At 29.4% G+C, this 12,923-nt stretch overlaps 1 protein-coding gene across 1 annotated transcript in view; it reads right to left on the bottom strand.

Annotated features, from left to right (window-relative positions):
- The window catches only part of LOC129971725 (uncharacterized), a 1,062,831-nt gene that overhangs the window by 649,353 nt on the left and 400,555 nt on the right, over window positions 1-12,923 (bottom strand). Inside the window, exon 2 of the mRNA XM_056085702.1 lies at window positions 508-678. Coding sequence (XP_055941677.1) covers window positions 508-598 — 91 coding nt within the window. The 5' untranslated portion in view covers window positions 599-678. The remainder of the gene's footprint in view (window positions 1-507; window positions 679-12,923) is intronic.

Genomic DNA, 12,923 nt, shown 5'->3' with positions numbered 1-12,923 from the left:
AGAATAAGTGTCATAACAGTGAGTTTTGGTATAAAAACCTTGTCTTCTGATATTTGTAGGCAAAGAAATGAATTCATAGTCAAAATCATTCCTATCCGGCTTTTTTTGTTGTCATATCTGTCGTTCGCCATATTAGGCCGGATAAACGGGAGTGTAATGTATTCGTAATCTGAATTACCAATCTCATTGATGATATAATTGGCAAATAGATACTGAAAATCTTTGCAAATGGTATATAGGGAATATTTTATGTAATATAATTCAACCGTGTCAACTTTTTAGAAATGAATTATAAAACGAGATCAAAATGCGTTTCAAGGCATTTTCTCTAAGTGTACCACAAACATTGGGTAAGCCAGACTGTAAACTATATTTTGAATAAATACCGTTTCTTAATGTATCATCGTCGTTATTTATCTCCATTAGATTCCTGGAATGGCATTTTACGATGATGATTTATCACCCGTAGATTAAGGAATGTCTATGCTGGAATTTGAAAAAATGTACCTGAGCTCTGGCATTGTGAATCCAAACTGACTTCTCTTCTGACTTGAGTGGCGCTACGGTGCGCCTCTCCATACGCCTGGTGCTGTTCCATTGTGCTGGAGGTCAGGAGGATGTGCAATCACAACACATCAGTGGCATCTTGAGCACACTGAGACCTCGAGACGATCACAACTGAAACATAGAAATAAAGCAATGGGTAAACTGAATAACATAAATATAGATAATTGGCAGCACAAACAGATAAAATTGATTTATATTAAATTCTATCATTAGTGTCATTTCATAATATTAAAATTTATAAATGGAATTGTTCTCACTTTATTCAAAAATACATCATCCAATGTATATCAGTTTTGAAAGAGTAGACAAAATTGATCCCCTATTGGAAAGGATGAGCCAAATTAAGAGTTAGCTTTTCTTTTCCAATTTCAATTTCCTCAGCTAATAGCATTTTTTGACTTTACAAAAGAAATTAAACTCTGATTGGTTCAGAAGTGGTTAATGATATGTAACTCTATTATTATAGAAAAGCAGAATCGGCTGATATCCCTGACAAATACCCCCTTTTTTTCGTTAAGTGTGATATGGTTAAACATCCATTGTGTGTGTTTTGTTTGACACAGGTGCTTTCCAGATGGTTTTGAGGAAAATGAGATTTTCTCAAAACAATTGAACAACGACCACCAAGCATATATTTGCCTAATATCTATCAACTAATGGAGACATACTTAGTATATCCTAAGTTTCAACCTTAGTATTAAGAGCTGGGATGTCATTGATGTTTTTGAGTTGTGTATTTTGAAAGATAAATTCGGGCGTTCCATTATACTGAGGTGCTTGAACTAAAATTATCTTAGGAGTGTGTGTGTGTGTGTGTGTGTGTGTGTGTGTGTATGTGTGTGTGTGTGTGTGTGTGTGTGTGTGTGTGTGTGTGTGTGTGTGTGTGTGTGTGTGTGTGTGTGTGTGTGTGTGTTAATACATTTTCTACCATGATTCACATTCTTGATTCTTATCTTCTATCATATCAGATAATACCTCCTTTATTATCTTCTAAATGCAGTAGTGAAACGGTTAAATATAAATAATTAATCTGATTTAATTAGATAGTAGGTGTGACTCACTAGTGATATATATGCTACAGCAAACGTTAAAATTATAAAACAAATTTGCTGATATTTTACAGGCTTAGATAACATTATATCAATGTTTTAAAAACAGTTTAAATAAGAATAAAAAAAATTACAAATATAATTTTAAATAGCTTATTATAGAAGTACAATAACTGCTTGTAATTTTTCTATGTGTCCTTCAGAGACCTTTATTGTTTCTATAAGATGTACTTTGAATTTCAAAATAAAATTGTCTATCCGATCTGACATATATTACGTGAACTCGAAATAATCGAGTGTATCTTCAATAATTTATCTTAAAATTTGCTAAGTCAGATAGGTGAATTGCAATTATTTTTCTAATAAATATTTTCCCGGTTTTCTTTTTTTTATCGTTTTCATTACAAAATACTGATGAGATAAGCGAAGTCAAAAAATTTGGCACTTTGCCAATTTCCTCTCTTAGTTAGATAAATGCAATAATTTGGTATAATGTCAGCATCTTGATCAATATAAAATTTGATTTTGACAAACTGTTAGAAATTAAATTGTCTAATAACCGGAGTATTATAGATTTGATGGTTACTGTATGAAATATTAAGGCTTTAGATAATTAGCTGAAGGTCAAAATTTGATTCTGAGGAAATTCTCATGATTCAACAATTAGATTTTTCAAGGAATGCAAGATTTAAACCTCCCTTAATTGAAAACAAATAAGATGGACTGCTTAAAAGCAAACAACCATATCGGTAGAAAAATGCTAAAGAGGATTACCAAATAGCAAAATCAAGAGCTAGAAACTGGCTTATTCAGAATAAAAATCTTCGGAAAGCTAAAGAGCAGAACCAAATATTGCTAATGATAATTACACCACACAATATTAAATAAATGCAGACAATTTTATAATCACTTGATATCAGCATCATAACGAGTTCAGAACAAAAGTTTATCCTGAAGAAACTTCCAAAATTCAATAAATAACTTTAGCAAAGATTAGAATACCTACATCTTATTAAAGCAAAACAAGTGGAAAAACAAATACGATGGACAGCATAAAGTAACTCATTCGGTAGGAAATTTCCTTAGAGAACAACGTGCTACCAAATAGGAAGATCAAGAACTAGCATTTGGACCATCCTCACTAAGAGTCTTTATAAACCTAAAGAGAAGAACCAAATATAGATAATGATAATTCAAGAAAAAATAATAATTGAATGCTGTCATCTTTGCAAGCATGTACTTTGCATGGGATTTCATTTCAACATTTTCTGAAATTGCAAAACCTTTTAGCCATCTCACCAAGAAAAAGGCAAATTAGAAGTAGGGTTAAGAAGAAATTACGGTTTTCTATGCTTTAAAAAAGATTTTAAAATGTTCTTTTGTTCTTAAATGAAACCTTATATTATATGAATCGATCAATTTACGCTTTCTTTTATGACAAGAAATCGATGCAGATGGAACATTGTATTGAATTTGCTAATTATTTGTTTTAAAATGCTGAAAGAAATTATTGCACAGCCAAGGGGGAAGTTTTAGTCTTTTCCCTTTGAACAATTTCCACAATTATTGTGATGACCAAGAAATTATTATGAAATTGATAATACTGAAAATTGCTTATTGTATTGTATAAAACAGCACATTATATATATATATATATATATATATATATATATATATATATATTATCCAGTATGAAATACAATTTTTTGAAATGGGGATACATTATTGGTTTAAGGCCTTGAAACATTTCATGAATGGCTAAGGAAAAAATTAGCTGGCCGGTAATACTGAAAGTTTTTTTATTGTATTCTAGAAAATAGTATATTATAGATATATTTTATTCCGATTTGAAACAGGAATTTTTAAAAATGGAGTTAAACTATTTGTCTAAAGAGCTTAAAAATGATGAAAATATTAGTTCGATAAAACACAACTCTTTCTCCCAACTTTAAAAATATGATCTCATCAGCTTTACTTTTTTGTTAAATGGAGAACCTGAAAATTTTCGATAACAAGAAGTGAAATCCCGAATGATATATTTGGTGATAAAATTCAAAATTTGCACAGTGAACTTAAAAGTATTCTGAAATATGATTCAGATTTAAAAACAAATTGCTTTTGATATGAGCTGCTTAACCATTTTTCTGGAACTAAGTTTAAGAATTTCAAAAAGCAAATATAATATTTCACATTGCAAAATTGTCTTTTAGATTTATCTCTTTATGTGCAAAATGCTTTTTAATCAAATGTCCATAATATGAAAGCAAAGATGTTATCCTTTGAAGTCCAATTTATAAAATAAACGGAAATAAATAAAAATTGTTCTCAAAATTTCAAGTTGCCATTTGTGCACCAAAAATATTCGTGTACCTACACTGTTATTGAGTGATGATCCATTACCATTTCCCAGCACAACCATTTAATTCTGTAGTCTTTTATAAATGGAAACTTCTGATAAAAACTCTGTTATTTAATCCTTGCATACAGAAAAGAGATAAAAAAATTCGAATGAGAAATTACAGTTTAAATAAGTAAATTCTTGTTCCTTTAATGGGAATATTAAATATATGGAGTCGAGTTACCTCCATTGCGATGCCGGGACGTATCTCTCATATACATGGCTGCGCCATTATGGACGCTATTATACTTTTAATATAGTACCCGTTTTGCAATTTGCAGGGTACCCGTACCCTGATTGCAATGACTGAGTCATTCAGGTAATCCCTTACATTAAGCCAAATTGGGGATATATATCTCGTGGGATTATGCTGTCATTTGGCAACATAGGGATAATCTGCTAAAAACCATTAATCTGCTTTTGATTTCAACTGGAGTGGGAAAAACATGACCCAAGTGGGGAAAATATCTAGAAACAAATGAATATTGAATTAACCCTTAACTGAGGACGTGCGTACTGTGAGACCGCTAGCGATGGATTTTCTGTCATCCCTATTCCATTTTTAGCTCAATTGAATGGATTGACCCTGTAGCTTCCTGTTTTGTGACCTTCAATACACGTGCACTTTTTCAACCGATTTCAGCGGATGCTTTTTAAAATAATTCAGTTATTTCTTCGAGCGCGGTCTCTAAGACCGCATCTCCCTGTTAGTGTCCCAGTGATAAACAAGGCTTAGCAGACGGTGCTAAAACTTGGGGCCCGAAATATCATCCAGTTTACTCATTCTATTATGAAGCAGGGCTCCAGACACTTTTAAATGAAGCAGAAAGGGATTTTAGTGATAAGGATAATTGTACAGAAGAGTTTTTCGATTAAAGCTCGCATTCAACTGATTTAGATATGTATTTTCAAACATAATTAATTTTTCAAATGATAATGTATTTTGAAAAATTTATAAAATATATTAATATACCAAGATATATATATATATATACAGAATTTATAGGTTGATTTTTATACTAGTTCTTAATCTGTATGTTTAAAATGCCCTCGAAAACCGTGCTATGAAAGTCACACAAGCCGATAAAAAGAGACCCAATTTTATCCATTGTCATTTTTTTTTATTTTTCATATAATTCTTGAATTTTATATTATATTGTCTTCTATATACCTTCATATACTGTAGAAACAGATATGATTTAAAAAGTAAAAAGTAATATGCTTTTTCAAGAATATTATTTATTATAACATGTAATTTGAGAAGAAAATGTATGTTCCAACACATTTACTTTGTTCAATGATAATATATTTTGAAAAAATTATAAAACATATCTATATATCAAGAAAAATATCTGCAAAATATATTGGCAATTTTTCATACTAATACATTCATTAGAAAATGCAATTTGAGTGTAAAAGAAATGCAGTCTCTTAGACCGCACCTCCCCAGTTAAGTCCTAAAATTTCACCTCTCGAGTTAAGGGTTAATTTTATTTATTGTAGATGCAATTACTTAATGAATTAATATGAAATAAGTGAATAATTTTAAACATTGGAGATTTTTTTTTAAAGTTATGAGCTAACAGTGGAGCCTCGCTTAGCAAATGCAATTCATTCCTGTCTTATCTGTAACATAGAATATCCGTTTAGCTAAAAAAAGAAATTATATAAGATATTACAATGCATTCCCTTCAGAAAAAGAATACACTCAAACAAATTTACAAATTACGTAGTTGCTGTTCATAATACATCCGTTTTTGAGAATAAAGCTGTCTAAAGACATTTGTCTTTGATTATGCCTTGAAATTTAGATACAGTATTGTCGTTAAATGATTTTGTAAGGAGTATAGCTATCGCTTGATTAGGGCGACGCTTCTCAATGTACGATGCAATAAATTCCCATGCTTTCAATTTCTTCTTTGCTTTGCTGCTGTTTCAAATTACTATTTCATCTACATCTAACCTATTCTGACCTATTCCGTAATATTGTGCTAAGAACACACAATGTAGCTCCATTAGCTATTCGGTATTTCTGGTTATGTCCTTTCACCAATACATCGATATAGTTGGCATCCACCTCTAACCCCATAATCTAGGCAAGAAGCACAATTTCGTCGATTAAGGATTTACAGGCACTTGCACAAATCCCTCGGAGTTGCCTACAACATTACGTAAAGCTTCTTCCATCCAAAAATAAGTATTCTTATCAAACAAGAAGTCAAAACAGACTGATACCCGAGATTAAGAACAATCCGACAAGTAACATCACGTTGGCTTCTCATCATTCATTCTGCGAAACATCGATCGTTAAGAGAGCCATATTTTACATTTTGTTTTGCTGGTTAACAGTATCATTTGCCCGCAAAAGCGAGGTATGGCTGTACCATCAAATAATAATTGTAGTTAGAAAATTTTAAGTTAGTCCCAGCCAGTTTTATATGTAATGGCAGACATCACACATTCAGAAGTAAAATCGTCAATTTCTAATATTAGTATTATTATCTTGAATTAAATTGGTTATAAATGATGAGTGATGAAAACTTGGATTACAGTTTACTGAAAAAAAAACATAGTAAATCAAATTTTCATTGTAAACATATAAAAAATCATCATCGTAAACACACAAATAAATTAAAATGTCTTTTATTTATTCTCAAATATATCTTTTATCAGTAACTTCCACTAATAATTTACCTTGGAAAATTTCCAATTCTAGCTTTGTTACGTATGTGTTTTACCTATCTTCAATTAGCCGTCATCTTCTTTGTTCACAATAGAAATATAATAAGTAAATTATATTTTAAAATGACTTTCATTTTGCAGCTAAAGAAATATTCTGAAGGAACTGATGGCAGTGAGCCTCCTGAAACTTTTACCAGTTTTGACATATTTGAGAGGAAATTCAGATTTCAAATTTTCGGAATCGAATGTTATACTTGAGATCAATTAATTTTCTTTAATCTAATGATTCTACATTATTTTTAATATCTCAAAACTTTTTTTTATATAATCTTATTTTATTTATAACTTAGTTAATTGTCTTTGTTTTAATTTTCTGTGTTTATGTTTTGTACAATTTATTATTTTATGCAGTTTAACTCTGTTTAGCTATTTAATGTTTATGTTGTGTCTGTTTCACACGTATTTCCTAATAAAGATGTTATACCCCCCCCCCATTAGAGTTGTGGATTTTGAGTAAAATTGCAAAGGTAATAAGGGTTTATTTTTTTAAAGAATCTTGCACCTAAGCATTTTATGTTTTACTAACATTGAAAAAAAAAATTATTTTCATTTTTTGGGTGCTTTTTTTCGCTTCTATGAAACCAAAATTTGGCACATAACTTTAATTATATTAACAAGATTACAAACCAAATTTCATTTACAAATTGCAATTTTGAATTTTAGACCAAATTAGTAAAAATATTAAGTTAATATAAACAAAAAGAAAGAAAAAAAAAGATGAATCCGTCCTTCAGACTTTCTCAAGGGTCACCCTCAGGCAGGGAATCAAACAAGGGATTTTTTTTATGGGGTCAGACTTTAGTTCAAAAATATTGACCCTTCATGACCTGAAAATCCCCTGAAATTGAGGCCTCAGAGATAAAATAGTTTCACAGAAATAAAACAATAAATTTATTGTTTATTGTTTTATTTCTGTGAAATAGAAATAAAACAATAAATTTATTGTTTATTGTTCTATGGATTTATTGTTTATTGTTTTATTTCTGTGAAACTAGTTTATATCTAAGACCTCAATTTCAGGGATTTTCTTGTCAATAGGGGTCAATATTTTTGTACGAAAGTTAAACCCCTCGCAAAAAAAAAAAAAAAAAAAAAATCCCTTGTTTGAATCCCTGCCTCAGGGTGACCATTGAGAAAGTCTTCAGACAGGATTCATCTTTTCTTTTCCGTTTTTTTTATTATTTTTGTTTATATTAACTTAATAGTTTTACTAATTTGGTAGTAGCAGCATTAGCGCTCTCTAAATACATTTGCATCTTTTTTAATTTTTTTAGTTTGATTCAGAAATAATTTTTAATTGAAATTTCATAATGTTTGTATTTTTGATTAATTTCTTTTAATTTTAAAATTGCATTATGCGATTATACATATCAATAGACAGCCAACCCTATGATGAATATAGTTCCAAATTCGAAACGGATTCACATGTTAGATGCTAAAATTATTGATTAAATTTTATCTGTCTAATTCTTTTTGTTATGTATTTATCGTGTATACTTACAATTGAACGAAACAAATAGCTAAAAGTTTTTGTTCCTTAGTTATCGAGCTTTTAGACAGACAGAGATATATGAATTAAGAAATGTATTTTGAAGATTCAGGAAAATATGAAACATGGACATTCGTCAAAATCTTTAGATCAATTTTTTCCCGACTACAATAATATTTCTTTGTTTACTTTATGTAATAGAAAATAAAAAGTAGCATTTTAAAGAAAATGTAGAAACTATAATATCTGGTTTCCAGGTTTGGTTTAGAATACTGGAAGCAACGTAATTGCTTAATTTTTATTTTTATTTTGAATACATATTAACTAAAGTTTACTTTATATCCATTAACCAAAGAAAGATATGCGCAATGTTTTACCAAGAATTACCTCATTAAATACCGTCTTATTAAATAAAATGTTAAAAATAAATATTAATGATTAATCAAAATATTATTAAATAAAATATTAAGAAGTGAATAAAATTATTATTAAAAAGAATATTAATGAATAAATTTTAATTAAATAGATTAACTCATTAAATGAAATATAAATAACTCATTAAATAAAATATTAATAAATTATTAAATAAAATATTAATAACTCATTAAATAAAAAAATTAATAAATAATAAATAAAATATTAATAATTCATTAAATAAAAATAATAATTTTTTAATAAATAATAAATAAAATATTAATTTTGATAATTTTTCGGAAATGATTATTTAATTTTTAATGAAAAACTTATTAAAATAATCCATGATAACTAATAAGAACAAATTAATTTGGTTTCTTTACTATTTAAAAGACATAATTAAGTAATTTTGAAGTTTTGTAAGTCTTTTGTGATTTTTTTTAGAATTGCTCTATGGCTTTCAGACGATTTTGTTTTTCATTCCGATTTAAATATTCAAAAATAATAATAAGTCATTTGTGATTTTTTTTAGAATTGCTCCGTGGCTTTCAGACGATGTTTTTTCCTTCCAACTTAAATATTCAAAAATAATATAAACCAGACGATATTTTTAGAATAGCTGTATTATAACCAAAATTCATTTTCAAGTTTAGTCTGAAAAATCAATTTTTATTCAATGCAATGACATTATTATTTATAACCAAATTTGAATTAAGGATTAATTTTTTAATCAAAAAATCAATACTTCTTAATTGAATTCTATGGCTTCTAATTCACCATAATTAGCTTTTGTAATCAAAACTAATTAAATTTTTTTCAAAATTCTCTAATAACGAATACTCATACATTATTCATGAAATTAAATTTTTTTTTCCTTCTTTAATTACTTTCGCCTGCATTAAGTGTTCCAGGATCCATTTAACTTCAACAATAACCATTAACCAAGTAATCGTTTTCCAACTATATGGAGGCAAAAATACCAATAACTGCTACGGCAGGCTCTTAAAGGAACTTAATTATAGCGATTGGGGCTTGTGTCGTTAATTACAGCATTTGCTCGTTCGTTACCACTGCATTACGTTATTGATGAAGAAATATTTCTCATTACACTGGTTGTCTGCCGCTAGCAAGCAAAATAACTCTTATCTGGGGGACTTCAGCTTATGGATTGGGTGAATTTTGGTGACAAGTTCTTAGTGTAATTTTTTTCTCTCTCCTTTCCATGATTATTTTTTGAATTTTCTTTTGATTGCAGAGTTCATTTGTACTAAGATAATTTTGATATAATTGATCAATTAATTTTTACTTTCTCACAAGCAAAATATACAATGTATTGTAATTGTTAAAATAAATATTCGAAATCCAGATTTTGATGAGTATTCATGTTTCAGATCTTCCTGGATCTCAAAAATACAGTTGAGAATCTCCTACTTTCAAACAGAAAAGTAAGTTCCATTGTTCCTCTGGCTGATAATCAAAATGGAACCCTAATGGCATGTTACTCCTTTCGCATTCAGTAAGTGATGATATATGCAGTTTATTTATTTTGAATTATTTTTACTTTTCTCGTATAGTAAGAATATAAAGAGAAAGTATTTTAATCATCAAAAAATTGTAACTCAACTAATTAGATTTGTCAACGAGTTGTTGACAAATCTACACTTTTAAACCTCTCCAAGTGTGAGAAACACATTTTTGGTATTATGTCTGTCAAAAATCTGATATATGGAGTTCACAACAAATTTGTAGATGTTTACCAAATTTTGAACGATATCCATTCAGAGCAAACCTGCTTGTTCGACTGCCAGAGTACAACAACTGAATGTGATAACTGGAAAAATGGAAAAACTAGATAAATAAACATCGTTACACCGTTTAAATATCCTAAACGTCTATCCATATCAATTTTAGAACTATATCTACTACGCGCTACCCCTGGCATAGGGGTAGCGCGTCTTCCCTGTGATCTGGGCGTCCCGGTTCGAGTCCCGGGTTGGGCATGGTTGTTCTCCTACTTCTGTGTTCTATCTGTGAGGTGTGTGAATGTGCCCTCCTGTAAAAAGGGGTTGTGCAAGCGAATGAGTGATGCGTGAGTAATCGAGTCGTACTCTTGGCCCTAGTTGGCTCTACGATAAAAACAAGAGGTGCTCCCCCTTATGCTTAAATCGGCTGTCTTCGAACAGCGGGCTTGTCCATGGCAAGTGCCATAAGAGACAGTATGCAAGTAAGCGCGATATTTCAAAAACGTGACAACTCATTTATATGAATTTGGGTTCGGAGTTTTAGCATCTTAATAGTTTTAACAAGTATAAATTGCTGTCAATGTCTTTTTAAAAGTTTAATTGTATGAAATTTAGCATTAAACAATGATTTAAATAAATGGGATTCCTTTTTGTGCTCTTGTGAAAACAATTTTAGTTCCTAAATCAAATTTCGGTTTTATGTTAATTGATTGGGAAAAGGGCATCCAAAATGCATTTTTAATTTTCTGATATGTCTAAGTTCTGTATTAAACGTATTTCAAGCAACTTTACTACAAAAAAAAAAAGATCGTTCTGCAGCATCTACTCATCTCTGGTGATATACAATTAATACACAAATACCAATTTCTTTGATATACGGTAAAGCAAACTGCTATCAGTTGAACTCTCAAAATAAATATCTAAGTATTCCTGATGTTTATGACATTGTCCAGGGTCGACCAATCTATCCGGGAGTGGGGACTGGGGAGAGGGGCCTTTACTAGAAATTATTCGTGAATGTTTTTGAGAGATTGCTTCCACTGGTTTTAATTTTAGCATTATATTGATAATTGAATAGAAATTGCAAAATACACTACGTGATTTGCATAACGCAAAAATTCTTTAAGAGATCTTTATAGAGTAGACTTTTCGGACCAAATTACTAGCCATGGTACCTTGTTATTTCTCTTATAGTAGATGCTGTATAAAAAAGGCCTTTAAAAATTTTTAATTAAAAATTATTCAAAACGTTAACGTGTTTACTAATAGAAATAGGATATTTTATAAAACATGTTTTAATGCATTCTGGTTTAATGAAATAAACATGCTTTTACAAAAAACAAGAATCTTTTTTAATGCTAGTCATTGTCCTCTTTTTACGTTATTCTGCTAAACATCCTCCAATGATATTAAATGCTTTTTTTTCCTTTTGAATTTCGAATTTTTTGTAGAAATGGAGTATGTATCATTTTATGTGCTGTTTACTAATTTAGAATAATTATTTCTTAACATAAAAATTAAAACATTTTTATAATATTTATTTAATTTAAATTGTTCTATATTTTTAAAAAAGTAATTGTGTTATAGTGGTTTTGCTCATTTTCTGATCTCTTGAGGATTTGAAATTCTATTCAATCGTGGTTTCCGATTAAAAACACAATAATTAATTATTTTCAAAGCTAAATTACAAATTAATCCTTAATGAAACAAATTTGTGAGACGAAGAAGCCATCTGTTGGTGAGTTTTAGAATATTCGATTATAAGATGCCAGAAGAAAATATTTATAATGGGGAATTATAAAAAAGTATCAAATCACAAAATTTGGAAATAAATAAAAATACAGTTTCAAAACTCGTTTTTATTATTGCATTAAAATTTTTAAAAATGTATGATTAATCTTTGTCAAAAGTTATAAAAATATAAATATTACACAAAAAAGGTTTTAAAGGTTTTAAAAAATTTAACGCAGTGAAAATAATACGGTATAATTAATCCACAATTAAATTTAAAAGAAGGAAAATTCTTTTTCAAAATAAAATAGGCTAAGAATATGATTAAAATTACAATCAAATTAAAATATTTACGATAGAGAGCGTCATATTTTCTCAGCTCAATTTTTCATAGATTCAACGGCCAAAATTTAATTATAGTAATCTCCCTCTCTCTCTCTGAGTGTGTGTACGTGTGCGTGTGCTACCACTTAATATACTAGCATGAAAATTTGTTTTTTATCATGTAAGAACATGATGTTGGTTTCGTTACGAGGTTTTGTATGATTGAAGACAACGAATAATTGAAGCTCGAAATAGCGTAGGCAATAAATAAAGCATAAATGGCAATATTCATCTTCATCTGCTTCATCTGCTTTTACCAGTATTGCATTATTTATTATGTATGCTTCTTTGAAAGCAGATACGTCTTTAAAAGGTTGACATGCTGTTAGAGACATGAAGTTTCCATCATAGTAATCTTACGGGGATAGAAGACCTCCCCCCCCTCATGGATTCATCTACTGCGCATG

The sequence above is a fragment of the Argiope bruennichi genome, chromosome 6, assembly GCF_947563725.1.
Source record: "Argiope bruennichi chromosome 6, qqArgBrue1.1, whole genome shotgun sequence".
NCBI lineage: Eukaryota > Metazoa > Arthropoda > Arachnida > Araneae > Araneidae > Argiope > Argiope bruennichi.
The sequence above is the reverse complement of the archived record's forward strand: the minus strand, read 5'-3'. Positions and strand labels throughout refer to the sequence as shown.